This window comes from Pituophis catenifer, unplaced genomic scaffold (assembly GCF_029215685.1).
Source record: "Pituophis catenifer annectens isolate HBS135680 unplaced genomic scaffold, rPitCat1.0.hap2 SCAF_1, whole genome shotgun sequence".
Classification (NCBI taxonomy): Eukaryota; Metazoa; Chordata; class Lepidosauria; order Squamata; family Colubridae; genus Pituophis; species Pituophis catenifer.
Window position 1 is genome coordinate 323593620 of NW_027256881.1, and position 20963 is coordinate 323614582.

The 20963-nt window shown below is 39.0% G+C and overlaps 1 protein-coding gene across 2 annotated transcripts; it reads right to left on the bottom strand.

Annotated features, from left to right (window-relative positions):
* Nucleotides 1–6822: 6822 nt before the first annotated feature.
* CGRRF1 (cell growth regulator with ring finger domain 1) lies at nucleotides 6823–18510 on the bottom strand. 2 transcript variants are annotated; one of them, XM_070931665.1, is made up of 7 exons: nucleotides 18365–18495; nucleotides 16995–17134; nucleotides 16162–16339; nucleotides 14636–14783; nucleotides 13254–13361; nucleotides 11350–11561; nucleotides 6823–6856 (listed from the first exon to the last, which is right to left on the bottom strand). In XM_070931665.1, the coding sequence occupies exons 1-7, from the start codon at nucleotides 18466–18468 to the stop codon at nucleotides 6829–6831; spliced, it is 918 nt and encodes a 305-aa protein (XP_070787766.1). In that variant the 5' UTR covers nucleotides 18469–18495; the 3' UTR covers nucleotides 6823–6828. The 2 variants fall into 2 exon arrangements, with proteins under 2 accessions (XP_070787766.1, XP_070787765.1); XM_070931664.1 differs by lacking the exon at nucleotides 6823–6856 and having other exon boundaries at nucleotides 10180–11561; nucleotides 18365–18510.
* Between the last annotated feature and the right edge of the window lie 2453 nt (nucleotides 18511–20963).

Below are 20963 nucleotides of genomic sequence, written 5' to 3' on the forward strand. Positions count from 1 at the left end.
TCCAGGGTTCCCCATCCTCCTGGACAGAAAGTCTTGGCCTTTACTTGCAGAGGTGATTTTATCCCTGAAGATTCCAGAGATTTTATCATTGTCTGCTTTTTCCCTTCTCTTCAGCTGAAGAATACTATCTGCTAAAGTTAGGTGAGAATACATTGGTAATCTTTCAGGCTTCCTCAAGATCTTATTTAATTGCTACAAAATACTTCCCTTTCTGAAACTGAGGAGTGCTGTCATTTAAAATGTTTGCTTTCACATGTGCAAATGTCTGGTTTGCTTGCTACATTCTTTCTTACCAGCCCCCTGATTTAGAAGGCACAGTCGAATAACTGAGTTGGGACTGCAGGATCCAGAGGTCCATGGCTATGGTAACTAGCAGAGGTGGTGTTCCCTACCAATTCGCAAATGTGAGCGCGCACCTCCACACATGTGTGCAGCCTTCCATGCATGTGTGCGGCCTTCCACGCATGCGCTTTGCTCGCTTGCGCAGCTTACACGCATGCACGCAGCTTCAAAATGTGCCTAAATAGGACGGCATAGTGCCTGGGCGGGTGGCCGGGCCCACCTGGGATTTCCACTACCGGTTCGGGAGAACCGGCTGAATACCACCTCTGGTAGCTAGCAAATCTGGCACTTAGTATCCTCCTGACACATCTTGGAGGCAGACTCCTGATACATATCTAGATGAGATATATCTTGGGGAACTCCATGCACTTTTCTGATGTTGCCTCATATCTGCCCGGATCCACTTTTCTTTCCAACAAATGCTTTGTCTTTCTAAACAAACCTTAGAAAAGTTAAAATTGTAGCTTTTAAAGATTTTGATGTATGTTACAGAGCAGGGCTGTCAAACTCCTAGTCCGCGGGCCTGATGCGTCACACACTGGCCACACCCATGCCTGGTTTAGAGAAGGGGGGGAAAGTCCCGATACGTCATATGATGCCACTGTAACAATGTGAGTTTAACACCCCTGTTATAGAGGAAAGACACAGCCCAGAATTTTAATTCTTTCCAGAAAAGATAATGGTAGCAGTGGAGAGGACAAGATAGACTTCTGTTGAATTAGTTTTTTTTAAAAAAAATTGTACATCACTGAATTTGAGGACTCTCTGGGCTGATGAGTGTTCTAATCCAGTAGCCCCCAACCTTTTGGGCACCAGGGACTGGTTCCATGAAGAAAGCTGTTTCTGTGGATGAGAGGGAGTGTGGTTTTGCATGCTGCCTGCTTCCACAGATGCGGCTTCACTTGTTCGTGTGGCCTGGTTGGTGGTATGCTGTGGATTGGTGCCGGTCTATGGATCGGAGGTTGGGGGTTGGGGACCCCTGTTCTAATCCTATCTGTACATGTTGGCAATAGGCCAGAGGACATCATTTTATCTTGTTCAGAGCAAGCTGAAGCCTCCTAAATATGGGGGAGAGCTTGTCATTTAGAGGGGGAGCGAGGAGAAATGGCCCCTGTTCTTCATAGGATACAGCTGCTGCTTTGGTTACTCCAGAGGTCCATCCCCTTGTCGATTTCCTCAAATTTGCGAACTGCTGCAAATTTTTGGTGAACCATGATTTGGATCTAAGCTTTATGATTATCCATAGAGTGCTCACACAACAATTAGAAATCTTAGCAAGCATGTGCCTGGTATTGTTTTAAATTTCAGTTTTACTGGCTCTTCTGAACTTGAAAATTCTACACCTTGGATCTCTGGAAACTTGTGTTTCTTATCTAAGAGACTTTATGGCTTAGCATGCTATAGTATAGTCCAGGGGTCTGCAACCTTAAACACTCAAAGAGCCATTTGGACCCGTTTCCCACAGAAAAGAAAACACCGGGAGCCACAAAACCTTTCCCGTGCCCGACTATTTCTTGAGCGGCCACAAAACTAGCATATGTTGTTGAATTAAACGTTCTGTTTCCTTATGAAACTTTTATTTTCTTGAATTTATCCATGATTGGCCTACCAGGGATTGAAAAGCTCAATAAATCACATGCCGCTGGGTGTCGCACATTGGCGGTTGAGACGCATATTTTGAGTGACAGGGAGCCACAGCAGAGGGGTGAAAGAGTCACATGCGGCTCCAGAGCCACAGGTTGCTGACCCCTGGTATAGTCTATTTCTGTGGTTGAATGTATCCTGCATTCATTTTTTAAAAAATTTATATAAACTGCCGGGAGTCAATTTTGAGCTGGACAATGTAGAAATACCAAAAATGAATTAAGTAACTGTTGCATCAACCTAACTATTACAACTTATTTATCCAATAAAACATGGTTAAGCAAATCATAACTTATCAAAACAATTTCCCCACAATCTAGGAAGTTAGGTAAGTGTGGAAAAAGTCCAGCATGAGGCAAGAAGATGATTTCACTTTGGCCTGGCCCCACAGTTGTTATGCTACTCAGGAATGCAGTAAGTTGCACCTGATTGAAGAGCCACTTTAGAGCAATTATGCCGAAATCTGTGCCAGATAAATACTGACAGCTGTACAGGTTATTATCATCCAGGCAAAGTAACGAGGAAGCGCCATCTAGTGGAGCTGTTTAAATCAACACATCAGAGAATTTGTAGCTGAGGTAATTGAATGTGGGGGACCAAGTTAATTATGACACAGTATCCACATTAGATTAATCCAGTGGTGAAATTCACATTTTTTTACTACCACTTCTGTGGGCATGGCTTGGTGGGTGTGGTGTGGCTTGGTAGGCGTGGCTTGGTGGGCGTGGCAGGGGAAGGATATGGCAAAATCTCCATTCCCACCCCACTCCAGGGGAAGGATACTGCAAAATCCCTATTCCCTCCCCACTCCTGGGGGAAGGATATTGCAAAATCTCAATTCCCACTCCACTCTGGGACCAGCCAGAGTGTATTTGTCAGTTCTCTGAACTACTCAAAATTTCCGTTACCGGTTCTCCAAACTACTCAAAATTTCCGCTACCGGTTCTCCAGAATCTGTCAGAACCTGCTGGATTTCATCCCTGGATTAATCCATGGTGTCTGGAACATATCACAGATTGCTGCATATATATTTCATACTAAAATGTGGTTTACTAACTGTAATGGTTGACTTCATACAAGTAATGAAAGCCAAACAGTTACATTACAGATAAATATAATGGGTGAACTAGCCAGCAAATTTTATGGTCGAGAAAAGGTTTATTAGCTGTGTAAATGGCCTTGCTCTCTCAAACCAAGGTTAGGCATACTATATCTGCACCACAGATGTCTGGATGACCAATACAGAGCAGTAAAGAGCCTTGGTAGCAGTGGTGGGTTACCCCCGGTTCGCACCGGTTCCATAGAACCGGTAGTAAAACCAGCAGGAGGCTCCGCCCACTGACCCCGACATCACCAAAATGCTTCTGCGCATGCGCAGAAGAGCATGCGGCCCCGCTGCGAACTGGTAGTAAAGGTAAATAGAACTCACCCCTGCTTGGTAGCCCTATATTTTTGTGCAGAGATATGGGACAAAATATCCAAACTACAATGTTACTGGAAAATTTTCCAGTGTTTCTATAGAATTTTTTTTATTTCAGGGAGGTTTGACCATTTTAAAGTTATATAATATTTACTTTTCAAGTGATCGCTTTTAAAAATTGGGAGGTTAAAGGTACATGGCAATTGCATCTTATTTTATTGCCTACTGTATTGCCCAATGTTTTTCCAATTTTATTTCCAACATCTGAATAAAAATAAGTTTTTTCCATATATCAAAGCATTTTGTGTTTTTAAAGATGTTGCTCAACCTTTAATTAAATTCGGTAGGTTTAATTTTTTTTTATCAAGTACTTGTGAAAACTCTGGATATTGATACAACTATGGCAGGCAGATGTTGAGATCTAACACAGAGTCTGCAAACTTACAATAGGAATACTGCCTTAATATCAATGGAAGTTTTATGATGATGTTACCTAGATGGGTAATGAAATGTCTGCAACCAAACGACAAACAACAAACAACAAACAACAAACAACCAGAGCACCACAGACTCCACAGTTCAACCCTGAGCTGTAGATATTCTCTTCTACTTTAGATTTATGAGAATTGGATTAGTGAGAAACAAATGAATTGGGCATATTGAATTGACTCATTGGGTAATAAGAACCTTGGTGGTGCAGCGGACTAAGTGCTGTTATGTAGCACTTAGCTGCCAGCTGCCTGCAATTAGTGGGAGTTCAAATCTCACCAGGCTTAAGGTTGACTCAGCCTTCCATACTTCCGAGGTAGGTAAATTGAGGACCCGGATTGTGGGGGCAATAAGTTGACTTTGTAGAAACACCGCTTATGGGGGGCCAAAAGCCCTAATAAGCAGGTATATACAAAAGAATGAAGTCTATTGCTATAAGTGCATTGTAAGCCGCCCCGAGTCTTCGGAGGAGGGCGGCATATAAATTGAACTAATAAATAAATAAATAAATAAATAAATAAATAAATAAATAAATAATAAGAAACCCAACTTTAGGAACTTTGAGAGCATAATAGATGTTAGTGATGGAGACAGAGCTGGAGCTGGAAAATAGATGAGATGGCTGGAAATGAAAGGAAGAGACAGTAGTGATGGAAGGAAGGATTAATTGATCAAATTTATATGGCCATCTATCTCATAGGTGATTCTGGGTGGCATACAATAATTAAGCAGCAAATGTATAACAGTCATTATAAAACTATAAAAATAATGGGTGCCATCTTTACATGAATGATCTAGATTTTTATAGATGTGTTAGCCTCTATGGTTGCTTCCTGCTTGGACTGGAATGCAGCCTGGATGAGGGATTAAAGCTGAAGCTAAAGTCTGAGGGTTGGTGATAACTTTATTCTTCGGAAGGGATATTACCAGTGGTGAAATCCAATTTCTTTTACTACCGGTTCTGTGAGCATGGCTTGGTGGGCGTGGTGTGGCTTGGTGGGTGTGGTTTGGTGGGCGTGGCAGGGGGAGGATACTGGAAAATCTCCATTCCCACCCCACTCCAGGGGAAGGATACTGCAAAATCCCCATTCCCTCCCCACTCCTGGGGGAAGGATATTGCAAAATCCCCATTCCTTCCCCACTCTGGGGCCAGCCAGAGGTGGTGTTTGCCGGTTCTCCAAACTGCTCAAAATTTCCGCTACTGGTTCTGACAGAACCTGTCAGAACCTGCTGGATTCCACCCCTGGATATTACCAACCTTGGAATTATATTCCCCCTGAAGGAGAGGGCTTATATTCTGTGATCAAAGTAGTGAGATATGTGATTGATCCCACTTAGGTGTGATTCACTTACTAAGATCTGCTCTTCTAAGGGCAATGTTGACCTGGCCTTTGTGATCCATATGCTAACCACCTCTCAAATAGATTACTGGAATGCATTTAATGTACAGGAATCTTTGAAAGAAACATACTGTGGTGGGTCCAAAATGCAGCAACCAATCTTTTGTTGTATGTTTCCCTCTAGGGACGTGTGGTGCTTGCACTAGCTTCTTGTATGGTTTTTAACAAACAAGTCCTCTTACGTCTTGAGTCCTTCTTACCTAAAAGAACAACTTACCTACCACCTTACTAACTGAAAGTGGTGTTTGTCATCTATGGGCTTATTAGACATTACTAAGAGGACCTTATTACAGGCAGAAACAAGTAGGCCAGGACCTCGCTGCAACCGAGAAGTGGCCTTTGCCTTTACATGCTGACCTTAAGAGAAATCAAAGACCTGTTTTTATAAACAAGCATTCCCATCCAGGTTTGTTTGTATTTTTTTTTTTTTGCATTTTACCTCTACAGCTTGAGGATTTTGGAGGGGATTGTTTATGCATTATTGATTTGTTTTATTCAATGCTGTTATTCAATTAGTGTTTAATATCTTATTGTAAAAATGTTACAGACTGGCTTGCCATGGGTATAAATTGCACAATCAGCCAAATATATTTTTAAAATGGAAAAGCTAGAAATAACTTTATGCCTGCAAAATATATGTTCTAACATTGAGTGAGGCACTCTTTTGGCTGCAGAATTGAGGAATTTTGAGAGTTCTAGTTAACTAAGTGGGAGGAACTGATGGGTTTTTGTCTAAAGAAGTTTGGCCTTTTTTTCCTCTTCTGGTCCAGTCAAAATAAATACTGTTAAATACTAAATACTAAGAGTATAGAACATGGGTCTGCAACCTTAAACTCTCAAAGAGCCATCTGGACCTGTTTCCCACAGAAAAGAACACACTGGGAGCCACAAAACCCTTCCCGTGCCTGACTATTTCTTGAGGGGGCCACAAAACTAGCATATGTAGTTGAATTAAACATTCTGTTTTCTTTTGAAATTTTTCTTTTCTTGGATTTATCCATGATTGGCCTACTGGGGGTTGAAAAGCTCAATAAATCATGTGCCGGTGGGTGTCACATATTGACGGTTGTGACGCATATTTTGAGTGACAGGGAGCCACAGCAAAGGGGTGAAAGAGCCACATGTCCAGAGCCGCAGATTGCTGACTCCTGGTATAGAACAATACTTCTTCAGGTAAGATTCTTGCTTGGTGCATCATAGCTATATGGTTGGGTTGATAGATTATCCTATGTCTGAAATTGCTGTGCTTTGTTTTGGCTTAGTGTGATAATGCTTGAGCTCAGCCGTTATAGCTGTAAACCATGATTTATGGCTGAGAATTATGCATGAACAGGGGCATTATTTGTTTTAAAAAAAGTCAGGGTTAAAAACCATAGCTTAATATGGTTTCTGAACCCAGACATCATCAACTGAGCATCTTCCAAACGTTTTGGGATTTTAATATCTCTTCCCATATGCAATTTGGCAGCCAGTGGGACAACTTGCTAGATGTGATAGATTCTTCTTCACAGGAGGTCTTCAGAGGTGGGATGGTCAGATGTTGAGGATTTTCTGGTGGATCCTGCATTGAATAGGACATTGGATGAGATAACCTCTAAAGTTCATTCCACAGCTTTGATTCTATAAAATATATCTGGAGGGCATCCAGCTGAAGAAGGCTATACATAAAGGCTGAGGCCAGTCTTTTTCTTCTGTGCGTGTGCCTGGCATGCAAACACGTTTCAGCTTTCAATATGACATGCGACTAATTAAGCAAACATGAAATACATCGTGCCAACAGAACAGAAGCCATCTGTTAGGAGTTACAGCTCTGTCTCTGGTATCACATTTCAAGGAGCCTCAGATTTTCTTAATCAAGACTCTGACAGCACTGAGAGGCTGACAAAACAACAGATGATGGAGGTGAAGGATGACAAATCAGCTGGTGGCATCACTGACAGGGGAAAAACTGTTTGCATGGATTGATCAGCATGGATTTGCTATAGACCCTGGATCTGGAATGAACAATGAAACTTCTACCCATAAACAAGGCCAGTAGATACAATTAACATTCTGCAAATAATCCGTCCTTTACCATTAGTTAATTTTGTTTTTCAAATTACTTTGCCTTTTGCTACTTCTGGAGCGTATCAGAGAGTGAACATTGATATCTAGGTTCAAGGAAGTATTGCAGGATCCAATCTAGGTTGGTTACTGGGACCAGAGGTTTTGTCTTCCAAGCTTTCGGACTCATGCTGGAGCCCATCCTCATCCTCACACAGAGGAGTTCCCTGAGAATGGGCTCTAGCAGGAGTCTGAAATCTCAGAAGACAAAATCTCTGGTCCCAGTGACCAGTCCAGATTGGATCCTGCAACATTATCCTAGGACACGTATATTCACCTTCATTTGTCAAGGAAGTATGCATATGGTATTTTATATTTTGCGATGGACGATAACAAGAATTCTGGTGCAATGGGCTAAGGAGACCCAGGTGACATTCCAACCTCAGCCATGGAAACTTACTGGGTGAATAAGGGGCCAACTGCTCTTAGTCCGACTTAATAGCTTTGTTGTTGCAATGGTGATGGGGGATGAAATTCCTGGGGCAAATAAGAGGCGAGCAAGTTTTTCTAACTCACAGGCAGCTTATCTTTCCAACTTACTAGCCCAGTGTTTCCCAAACTTGGGAACTTCAAGATATATGGACTTCAACTCCCAAAATCCCACAGCCAGCCATGCTGGATGGGGAATTCTGGGAGTTGAAGTCCACACTTCTTAAAGAGGTGGCAATGTTCCTAGTTTTCATTCATTTTTTTTTTTAATGAGGCCTTTTAGGTGAGAGATGGCAACGTTTACCTTAGAAGTCTCTGTCCCTTCCTCAGAAACCCCTGCAACTGAGTATGAGTAATCACACTATTTGGTCACTGAAAATGATAGGTATGATCTTGGGGGGTTTCTGAAGCCACAAATGGAATCTTGGACCACCTGAAGCCTATAATGATCAGAGAGCTAAAATCGTACCTATTTTAGAATTAAAGTGGCACAACAGTTATGTTTTATAGATTGGTAAATATTAACCTGGTGTAGTTTTTATGGCTTAGCATGTTGTGTGAATCCAGATACTGAATTTTGTATTTATATTTATATGGCCACCTGTCTCATAAGAATTGACTATGGGTGGTATACAGCAATATTTTAAAAATCATAATATGATTTATGATTAAAATTTAGACATTTAATTAAATAACTGTTGTATGAAATCAGAATGCCTCAAATGTTAGGTAAAACATTGGCAAGAGACGATGAATTTTTGTTATCCTAAGTGTTTCTCCTTCAGCCTGTCATATGAACTAAATCAAGAACAGGACTATTAAGATTAAAAGGCTACTTCCACCATGATAGGACTGATATTCTATGCAATAGGTCCTCTCTTTGCATTCTTTTCCTAGCATCTCTCTCAGATCTACCTATCTGGAATAGTCTCTGGGGCTGATCCCTTCCCACAAAAGTGTCCACACTGACAAACCTCTTAATTAAGATTACTAAGATTAGAAGCTGCCTTCTACCACTTCAGATTATTGGTCCATCCAATTCAATATTGTCTGTGTGGCTGGCAGGCACAGGGAATATTGGCATCTATTGTTAAGTTTCTTTATGATATACAGACCAGAAAAGTCTAATGGTTCTGAAATAATCACAGAAAGGTTTTCTCTTCTTTTATAAGGAAATAAATTTCTGACTGAGCATATACTTCAAAGTTCCCTCTTCCAGAAATGGAAGTCTCTTCCTGTGCGATGATATTACACTGAGTTCCAGGATTTCTAGTAGAAAAACAAAACAGATTCCTTGATAGCAAACTACTGTACACCACTTAGAGAAGTTGTACAGGTGTGCAGTGGCTATATGTCTGGTCAGTTACTGGCTTTATGATTGAAGTTATCCTTTTAATTGTTATGTACAAGAGCTATCATTACATAATAAAGAGAACAATGAACTCTGCGTATGAAAGGAACTAGGTTATACTCTTAGAAAGTCCGGTTTTTTACTCGTGTTTATTTCAGATTTGACATACAAGCTGAAGAACTGACATCTTCCTCTTTTCTTTCCATCCTCACCCCCTTCTTCACCCTTCTTCATTCTATTTTATGTTTCTTGGTATCTTGTGCTATACACACGTGTGTGTGTACAATGCTTAGTAAATCTTAAAAAAATCATAATGAATTATTTTTGCTGAGAGTTTGGAATGGATTGAAAGAGGTAATCCCATTGTACGCAGCCACAGATCAGCAGAGGTATCCCAACATTTTTTCAAATTGATATATTTTGAAATTTTAGTTGAGAATACAATATTCTCACAAATTCTTCTGAATGAGATAACAAGAATCTTTTAAGATTCCATGGCTGTATAGTACTTCAAATATAATGTACAGGGTGGGGGTGGGTGGGCTGTGCCATAATTTAAGATGGTGGTAACATCTGGCACCTGAAGCGATTGTTACCATTACATTAAGCTACTGCTTATTGAATAAGCAATAACTTGATAGTTTGGTACATCATGCCAAGCTGTGTGAATCCACAATGGCTGGATTCACTCTTGGTACTCTGAATGCAGAGAAATTGGTGTTTGTATGTTTATTTGTTTGTAAAATGTATTGGCCAGCTAGCTTATCTCATTCAACAAGGCTTAGTTTTCTATGTTACTAACATGATCCTAAAGAATGACAATGATGGTTATAATTCTAACTGAGGTAGAAAACAAAGTCATTGTTTAGATTCACACATTAAAAGCAAAATATTGTAACCCATGTTTTGTTTTAATAAACCAGAACTGGCTAGATTCTGAGCCAAAAACAAACAATGAAATTATGGCTATGCATGATGTCTGCATGAATGCAGACATCATCTCATTTCAACTAAACCATACAATTGCTACAGGGGCTAAAATTGTGTTTGGAATTTGGATAAGTCAAAGAGTGAGGTGTCCAAACGCTGACAAGAAGTGACACTTTGGAGAGGAGGCAAGGTCTACACAAGACACTTCCACTTGAAGGCATAACAGTCTTCAAATGAACCCTCCCCTGTCAACAGGCTCATTTACATCACATTGAGTTTGGACCACATCAGCTTTTTATGACATCACCAATGTCATGTCATGTCTAAAATTGCCTGAGGCAAATGAATTTTTAGTATCCAAGAACAAGACAAGTGGAAACTGATTTGCGGTTCAATATTTGCCTGAATATGCATCTTGTAGACATCCTTTTGCTGGGAGTGACAATTCACACCCAATGCCATACTTGCGTCTGCAAATGAATGTAAACACTTAGATCCGGCAAGCCCAAGAAAACTGAATATACCAGCCACCCCCAACTTGGCAATTTCAGATATGTCAGGACTCCAGAACTCCAATCATGAAACTGACAAAGGCTGGAATACCCAAAAGACATCTGAACCTACACAGAGAATTGTTATGCATTTTCTTTCCCCACTCCCTACTACAACTTAAAAAGTGCAACACTGCTAATGGCTGAAAGCCAAGCTATGTGATATTTACTCTAATACCTTTATAAATAAAGAAAGATTGCCAACGTCTCTTACATATGAGGATATTTGTTCTCCATATGCTCTGTGATTGTTGGAATACACCTAAAAATAATATGTTCTGGAAATACTTAAAAAGTCCCCCCCCCCCCGTAAATATGTCCTTCATTGTTCAGTGCATTGCTTCTGTTGCCTAAAGTTCTTCCCCCTTTGTCCCATTCCTGAAGACTAAATTGAGGCTCCTATGTCATTGGCCTTCACAGTGATGCTTCTGAATGCCTGGTTAAGGAAAATAAAAATGCTGCTTCAGTTTTTTTCCAGGCACCAAACATCATTCAAGTAGAAGGGAATGTGAGATCAAAGATACTGTTGCAAAACCAACAGCTGAAAGGTTTATCAATTCTTTGCCACAGAGTCCCTGATAAGTACAATACCACAGGATCCTCTTTGGCAAGGGTCTCTAGCTGCATAATGGAAATGACTCCCTCACAAACTGCCGGCACATGGGGCACTGTTGGAAATACTTCACGCACTCATCGCATAGGCAGGTGTGTCGGCAAGGAAGGAGCACCCAATTGACGGCTCGGTTTTGGCAGACGATGCAGTCCTTGCTGCTCTCCTCCAGCACTTCTGACTGCGTTTCCACCAGGCCAGCCTTTTCAAGCAGGACGTGGTCTTCAGTCCTTTCATTGGAGAAAGAGCCACTTAGAGAGGATGCATTATTGCTGGCAGACATGAACAGTTGCTGGTGGAGGGAAAATGGGAAAAATTAGAAGAAAGAAAACAGCATTTACAAATATCGCCTTCCTCCCTCTAAACCCTTAGGTTAGGACATGTTAGGAACCCTCAACTTTATGGACTGTCAGATATATGCTGAATTTTAGAACATTTTGTGGCCACTCCTGCAAAATGGCTCCTAGGGGGAAGCCTTGTCCCTTGCCAAATTAAATGCATTGGCAGGTAAGTGGTTAAAAAAGGGCAGTTTAAACAGACTATTCCCCGACATTCAGTTACGTTTGTCCCCTTTCTGGGAAAAGGATATATTTCTATACAAAACACAAGACTTACTTTTATTTTCTAATAAACCAAATGGGGTCTATTTTAGACAGAGTCATTTCTTGGAAATAACATTATGCTGACATGTGTTTCTTCTCAAAATCTAAACATTCGGGTTAGGCTGGAAGCTTAGCAAACACCAAGGAAGATGTCTGTGGATTCACTAGGTATCCATATGTCACTTTAGGATAGTGTTTAAGCAAGTTTTAGATGTGTGGAAGTTCCAGAGTTGAAATTTGCTGATGTTGAGGAATATTACTTTAGGAACAAAATGTGTATGATTTCAATTTTGGGCCAAATTCTGGATACCTGAGGCTCCCTATGGCCCCTCTTCTATAAATAGAATTTAGGGAGCAAATACTACAATGGCAGTTTCATGATCAGCCTCAGAGAAGGGAGAGGAGAATGAAAAGTAATGCAATGAAAAAGACATCACATATTGCATTGGCACTGTTGCATAACAGTGGAAAACTAGGAATTGGAAAATAGTGAAAATTAGAAAGTTAATGGAAAATGAACAGAACAGTGCCCCTTTTCACCATGTTGTCAGAAACGTGAGAAAAAGTGCATTGATTCCTGGTATTCAGATAAACGCGTAAAGAAAATCAAAAGAGAGACTTCCCTAACCGTGGCTTAACTTTACTTTCTAATTCCATTGAAAGAGGAGCCTCGAGGAGAAAAAACAGATAAAAATTTTACTATCAAGTACACTGACTGAGATCTACAAGACTGTGATAATATAAACATGATTAGTTTTTAGAGTGCAGTAATAGGAATAGGAGGAAAAATGCAATACGGCATATTTGGTTTTGGCTTATTTTGATCTGGTATTTCAACAATAATGATGTAAGCCATAGTTTAACATAATCTAATGTATGAAATGAGCCAGAATGTTTGTCAACAAACCTAATGAAGAATGCACAGGGGAAATTTAGAGAGGCAGACTGGAAAAACTTGCTCCAGGGAATCCAGACAATTATAGCCTTCAATTACGAAAGATTATAGATTTGCTGATGTATAAAAAAGCTTTGCTCTTACTTAATGCATCACTACACAAGACTTCTGCACCAATTAAAAATCAGTTCTAGATGTGTGTAATCAAAGAAGACTGGCTGGTTTAAAGAACACAGTCTTTTTTCTGGTTTTATGGCCATTTGTTCAAAATCCCTGGATCTCTCTTTTTCTCTCTCTCTCTGCAATATGGTGGTTCCAATGGGGGCTTATGAAGGGTCTATTTATCTGTGGGAATCCTTGTCTCACTCTGCTTCTGAATTCCAACTCTTTTTTTTTTTTTGTCTTTTTGAAGACAATCTTTTTTTTGTCTTTGACAAAAATAAAATAAAATAAAATCCTGATCTAGAAAATGAATCTGAAAGCTTACCTTTAGATCATGAAATTGACCTTGGGCCAAAAGGAGATACTGATATAGTATCCGGCAGGAAAGCCTGTAACTGGCATCTGGAATATGTATTATCGATATCATTGAAATCTTTAACAAAGACGGAAAGATTTATTTCAGCACACTGTCCGTTTCAGTTCAAGCAAACACCAACCAGACCACAGCATAGCTAAAAATGTTAACAGGTGATATCAATTGTTAACTCATTTTAAGTTGAGTCTCCAACAGTTTTGCTTAGTTTCATAGACTTTACATATTAAAAATGCACCTGTTAATCTTGAGTCATCTTCAAACCCACACATGTATTTTGTGCTATACACACAAAATTATTACTATGTTTGTTCTATCTTTCCAATCATTTAATTTCAGAGCTGTGAATCAAACACCTACTTTGACTATGATACTTGCCTATTAATACCCTGTGATTTAACTGATTTATGGGGTCATGTTAATTACTGTTTTTATATAAATGCTTCCATAAACTGTGAAGTTATTTTGAATTCAGATTGGCTATACCTTAACAAAAAGGCAATCACTGTGTAACCTTTATTTCAATTACCGTATTTATTATGAAAATAATACATTTAGTTTTCAAACAAGATTCTAGTGAACTACTGCTCCCACTGATAGTGATTTCTGTCATGTGATATTTTATTTTAAGATCACCTAAGAAAATTAGTTTGGCTTCAGTAGTTGATTATGCAAGTTAAAAACTTGCCAAAATATTAAGATTTGCCTATAAGCAGTAAGAATAGTGAGGGTTTTTTTTTAATTTTTATATCTGAAACAGATATAATTTATAAATCTATGAGATATGATGAGCTCAAGAACTAAGTTTGGAATTATTTCTAAAGTTCTGTTTCAGCCATACTAATATTGGGGAATTATGGGAGTTGAAATTCTAACACATTTGGAAAGTAGCAAGTTGCAGAAATCTAGTCGGTAGCTCCCAAATTCCTTTTTTATATAGAGCATTACTATTAAAAATGATGACTACATAGACCATAAGTCAGCAAAAAATACATTTTTAAAAAATAAAATGACAAAAATTTCATTAAGTCTACTCAAATTCTTACTACTGTCCACAACAATAATCATCTATACCATTTCCAAGGACCATCAGTGGTTCCTGGATATAAAGGCTGAGAACTTTATAATTTTCAATACCTGCACTTCTTTCAGTTCCAGGAGTTACCGGCAGTTACGGTTTTAAACATGAAGAAATTTATATTAAAACTGAAAGTTCTCTAACATAAATGTAAAAGCTTAAACACCTTAGTCAATTCTATTCAATGGTAATTTTTAAATACATGTATAGGACAATACAAATTCCTCCCTGTTTAAAAAAAGTGGAGATTACGTACAATGTCATATATTTCTCTGTTGTCTTCATCAGCAAGGGTTAACAGTACCACTAGTGGGTACCGAGATCTAGGCACTAGACCAAAATCATTAGTGTCTGCCTCTTCTGGTAACAGGCTATGCTTTTCCTCTTCTTCTGTCTTCTTTATACTTTGTTGTGTCAAGGAACAGTCTTTGTTGTCACAAATAAAGACTATTATGCTAATTATGCTATCAAATCTACAGAGGAAGTTCAAACTACATAATAACCACTATTCTACAATCTTGACTGTTTTCACCCAAGACAAAAGAATAATTTACCTATCATTCAGGAGCACAGAAATTAGGATTGAACCTTTGAATGGTTGTTTTCAGTTTTAAAAGCATTACTAGCTCCTACAAACAACACCCAGCATTGCATAAGTAACTTTCATTTCAAATAAAAGGATTTCCATTTCATCATTAATCTTTCAAATTATTTTGAAATATTTACCTGCCCAGGATGTACATATAATTTATTCTAACAACTTGTCTAGCGGTAGACATATTGGAGTTAAGCACAATTTGAAAATGATTTGGAAGACGAATGTTTGAAGCTACATAAGCACAATACCGGTCTGTTGTTTGTAAAAGCAGACACTTCCATGTGAGCCTTAAAAAACATGGCCATAGGTAGTCCTTGCTTACTGACTGTCCTGTTTTGTGAACATTTGAAATTACAGTGGCACTGTAAAAATAATTGTCTTCACATTTATGATTGTCACAGCATTCCTGCTATCACGTGATCATTATTTACACACTTCAAAGCTGGCTTCCTACAGATAGAATCAGTTGAGAAACCGGCAGTAAAATTGCAAGTTGCAGTCACATGAAATCTCACTTAACAACCACAGATAATTTGTTTAATGACTGCAGGGAAATGAGGCAGTAATCACATGATGACTCATTTAGCAATGGAGTTGCAGGACCCAATTGTGATAACTGAGGATATATACCTGTATTTTAATGAGCTGAAGTAATTTAATGGGACTATCACGATAATTGTGTCATTTTTCAAGCTTGCATATAAGTCAGAAAACAAAGCAAAGCAAAGCAATGCAAAACAAAGCTATGATCATCTGAATTCCAATGTAATTCTTCCAAACTGTTTTCCAAGCATGCCCAGTCTTACAAGTACTACTGGATTTCACTCTGCGAGGGCAGAAATAAACTAATCACTAAGAAGGCAGCATGTGCTACATAACTTCTCTGGATTAGTATAATTTTTTAAAAAAAAAATGCAGAAATTTTGCCTCAAAATAAATGAAGTTAACTTTTAAAATACATGCAATGTTTGAAGTTTAATTTAAGCATAATTAAAATCAAAATCGGCACAAAGACATTGACGACTGGTCAAGGGCATGGGATGTTGCCACTCCCTTATTTTTCTATTTTTTTCTTTGCAACCATAATGAAGCCTTGCTTACTAGTACATGTTACATTTACAAGGAGAAATTTCCACTGTATACTTGGCCAAAATTGAAAATACACAAGCTTCACTAAAGGATACCAATACTGTTGACAATAGAGATACTCATGACACATTGCATCCTCAAAAGACTGGGGAGTTTTTATTCGAAAGCTGTAGGCATGTTTCTGCAGAGCATCATGGACCTTTTGCACGCTGCAGCCCCAATAGCATGAAAGGAGACAGTCTTCCAGGCAATTAGACACCAGGGTAATGCCATCTTGAGGAAAATGAAAACAATGGTACAAATGTATAACAAAGAATTGTGCTACTCAAAACTAAACAATGGAAACAAAATATTATCTTTATACCATGCTACTATATAATGAATCTAATATTCGCCTAATCTGTCTTTCAAACTTCCATGCTCAACAGATTTTCCTCAAACAGTGAAAACCTAAAACATTCCGAAACTGACCCATTATCTTTTTGAGGCCATGTAAGGTTATAAATATATTCAGATTAAAACTGTCAGTTCCAAATTGTGCTATTAATATGATGACCTAATTCTTGTCATGTAAAGTTAACCAATGAAGCAGCTGCATACTTTCTGGTGATTCTCTGTAATGAGCTTATAGTGCTTCAGCTCCCACATCCACAAGGACAGAGAACCGCTATCCACAGATAAAGAGTGTTTTCTTTCCCCCACAAACAGTGGTTCTTATTTCAGTTAAGTTTATAGTGCAAATCAAAACCTATAAGGGACAGAATTTTCCTTAAAAATACCTTTTCTATTTCCTTTTGCATGCTTATTGCATAAGGAGGGATAATAACAGAAGTGATGCACTTCATCCATTTCTGGTAAATAGAAATAGAAATGGAGGGAACAAGAGAAAACAGAAAATGTCAACAAATATTATATACAATATACTGACTTGAAGCTGAAGCGGTTTCTGGGTTTTTGATTTCTAAACTGAATGGATTTTTCACTTGCCGCATCTGTTTCTGAGACACTTTCACAATTGATTCAGTTTCTTCTGAATTCCTCAGAATCACAGGAACATCCCATCCAAACCTAAGAAGCACAAAGTGTTTGTAGTGGTAGAATTAAGAGTCCTGAAAAAACAGAGCGTAACCCATTCTTCAGGGCAACTTAAAGCATAATGAAATAAAATATTTGTATTAATGCCCAGGTCTGACTATTAAAGGAATAATAACTTCTTCAAAGAAGACAACCTCTAAATTATGTTGCATTTCCTTTAAATTACCCTCTGTCAATTAAGTTTTCCTTACAACTTTTTTTTACACGGAAACCACTGTTATTTGCCTCCTCCCATTAAAAATATACAAGCAGAGCCATTTTTCAACTCCACCTAAGCATCACTCCTATCAAAGCCATTTCCCATCCCTATATGGTTTCTACAAACCCCATGCTTTATTCCACGGTATCCAGACTTTAAATCTCTTGGATTTCTCTGATTATCTTGCTCAATTCCTCTCCATTTAAATGGCCTCTCTCATGAGATTCCTAATACTGTTTTCCTTTACAAGCATTTAAAGAGTGCTCATGCTTTCAACAGCGTGGGCTGCATTAAATCCCACAGCAATCATTCCCAACCCAGATGTGCTGGACTTATTATATATAAATATATAATATTCTTATTATATATAAGTATATAATATACTTTTATATTAAAATTATATAGAATTATATCCTTAGAATTCTTGAGGAACTGTATCTTTTCTTTTATGTACACTGAGAGCGTATGCACCAAGACAAATTCCTTGTGTGTCCAATCACACTTGGCCAATAAAATTCTATGATTATGGTTATATTAAAATTATTAAAAGTACACTTCATCCTACCAACACACATCCTATGGAAAATCTGACAGTAGGAATTCCTTGTCCATCACAAGCGGAGGGTACCCGTTAAGAGGACAATCGCTTTTCTGCATACTTTCTGCATGAGGACCCAGATTGTTGGGGTCAATATGCTGACTCTGTAAACCGCTTAGAGCACTGTGAAGCGGTATATAAGTCTAAGTGCTATTGCTATACTCCACAGTGCAGAGATCTTCAAACTTGGCTGCTTTAAGACTTGTGGACTTCAACTCCCAGAATTCTCCAGCTATGGGAGTTGAAGTCCACAAGTCTTAAAGCAGCCAAGTATGAAGACCTCTCTGCTCCACACTCTTCCCCCCCACTCCCCCCGCGCATCAAGACTCTCAGCCAATCTTCGCGGTTCGACTCCAGAAACCGCCGTCGCAAACTATTAACCATCCACTGCCTCCCCGCGATTTACCAGCCCATGATGAGGCCGCTGGTCACCAAGAAGCAGACGAAAACCAAGGCGATGTAGAAGAGCGGGGAGTACTCGTACAGCGTCACCAACAACGCAGCAGCCATCGGGTAAAGAAGAGGAGAAAGGAGCGATGATGCTCCCGCTCCAAACCCCCACCGTCCTTTTGTTGTCATCTAAGAGCGCATGCGCAAATTAAGCGCATGCCCGCCAAGAAATCGGGAAGCTGCATCTCCCGACCCGCCACTTCCTCCTCCTCTTGTTGTTATTATTATTATTGCAGATCGGGTTGGTGAGAGCCTTTTGCAATCGTACTTTACCGGTTCTCTTCGTGGTACTGCAATTAATGCAGATGGCCTGCCGTATATTATATCACCCTTTCAACTCAGCGCTACTGTATACTATTATTAACACATTATTAGAATGTACCATTTAAACTGTTGTTTTGGTAGTATGCAGCCATACCCACACAGTTTTTTTTTTAAATGTCAGGACATACAGGACTCGATGTCACTCTATTAGATTGAAGCACACCACCCTATAAAAACCATCACTCAAAACTATGGACAACCTCCAGTTGTTGAATTCCAACTAAGGAAGGCAGATGGTGGGAATTGCAGCTTCTGGACGTCCAGACCGTGTTGTGATCTTGAGACAAATAGAAAAACATATTACTACTTCACTAGTAAAGGGCTTCATGCACATTTAATTATCTTAAATGGATCCTTCCTCAGGTGGATTAAAATAAATAAGAATTAAAACAAGCATACATGTATAATCCCAGTTCTGTTTTTCTCTGCTAATGCTATTGCTATTTGTATTTTCGAACATTTGTAGTATACATTTTGCAAATATTTGTCATAACTTGTATACTTATGTATTAAAATTATTAACAAAAACACACTTCATTTGCATCCCATTCATTCAATTTTGTGTGTTTTGCCAACAAAAAAAATTCAATACACGTTTACTGGACTTGAGCTCAGCTCCACATGATTTGCATCCAAGTAGACATCTAAAACCAGGACCCTTAATCTTAGGGTTTAAACCACTTTTTCAAAAGAGTGGTCGATCTAGGTTTCTATGCAGCCTGCATAACCTCTGATAAGATGATTAGTCATTAGCAGACAGATGCTCTGTGTCCAGTTTTTCTTGCATCCCAAAGCTTTTGATATGGAATGATGGGACCAAACAACATTCCTGGGTCAGCCAGAGGCAGTTTTTATTGCACAAGGTTCAGAGGCAGATTGGTTCTTGCTGGCTCTGAACAAAGAAAGAGCCCTGGTAGGACTGCTTTTATACATATCCAAGACAAAGGACTTTGCTGGCATAGCAGTTTTCCATATATGGTTAACATACATCCATTATAAGATAATTGACATTTCCTAATTACTAAATTCCTATATTATTTTCTAGTTCATAAGATTATCGTAGCTAAACATCCTTTATTAGTTCTGTGATTGCTGATGCATAGATTTATGTCTTCCTTGGTTCCATATGGATGTCCTTACATCCTTGACAACTAGGCCCCTTCATAAGATATATATGTTATCCAGGATGTAATTTATCTGACTTAGTATAATCTTCCAAACAAATATTGTTCTTCCAAACCAGCACATTTCTTTCTTACAATAGAGAGGGTCTTTTAGAGTTCATGGGGCTAAGCACATTTTTCCCTTATAATAATGTGAATAGAGAGGGTCCTTTAGAATCCATGTAGCTGACTCTGTATGATTCCTATTTTATTTACCTTATTCACATTACTTTCATTCCAGTCAAAAGTGCCCAGAGACTGTTGAGACAATTGGGATAGTATCTTTCAGAGTAGTAGTTTTCAGCTGTGACCACTTTAAGATGTGTGGACTTCAACTCCCAGAATTCCCCAGCCATTACGTTGACTGGGGGATTCTGGGAATTGAAGTTCACACCAGCTGGGGAATTCTTGAAGTCCACACATCTTGAGAGTAATAAATTGATTATAATATAAAACCCAGTTGGGTATCCACCAGGATTATAATACAAACCAGGCTAATAGGGATACAGTGCTGGCTGGGAGTGACAGAAGATGTGGTCTAGTTCAGGGGTCTCCAACCTTGGCAACTTTAAGCCTTGGCAGACTTCAGCTCCCAAAATCCCCCAGCCAACTGGCTGGGTGATTCTGGGAGTTGAAGTCTGCCAAGGCTTTTGCCAAGATTGGAGACACCTGGTTTAGTTCACCATGAAAACACCAGATTGGAGAAGGCTGGAACAAGCCTTTGTGAGAGGAGTCTCAATCTCACGAAGCGGTTAAGTCTTCAACAGCATACACCAAAGACGATTTCCTTGTTGTAACATGACTACTTTACTAGCCCTGATGATGTTACCTAGTTTGGGTAATGAAACGTCTGCAAGAAAACATTTTAAATGTTACATTTGAACTTTTAATATAAGACTTTACATGCCCAAAATGTTAAGTAACTGTTATTTTTCGTTTAGGAGTAATCACGTTATTTAATTTTGCTTAGCTTGGCTTTGTTTCGGTTTTAAAGGGGGCGGTAGCACGGCCTCATTTTTGGGGGGTGGGTGGGAGAAGAAAAACTCATTGGTTACCATGGCAACATTG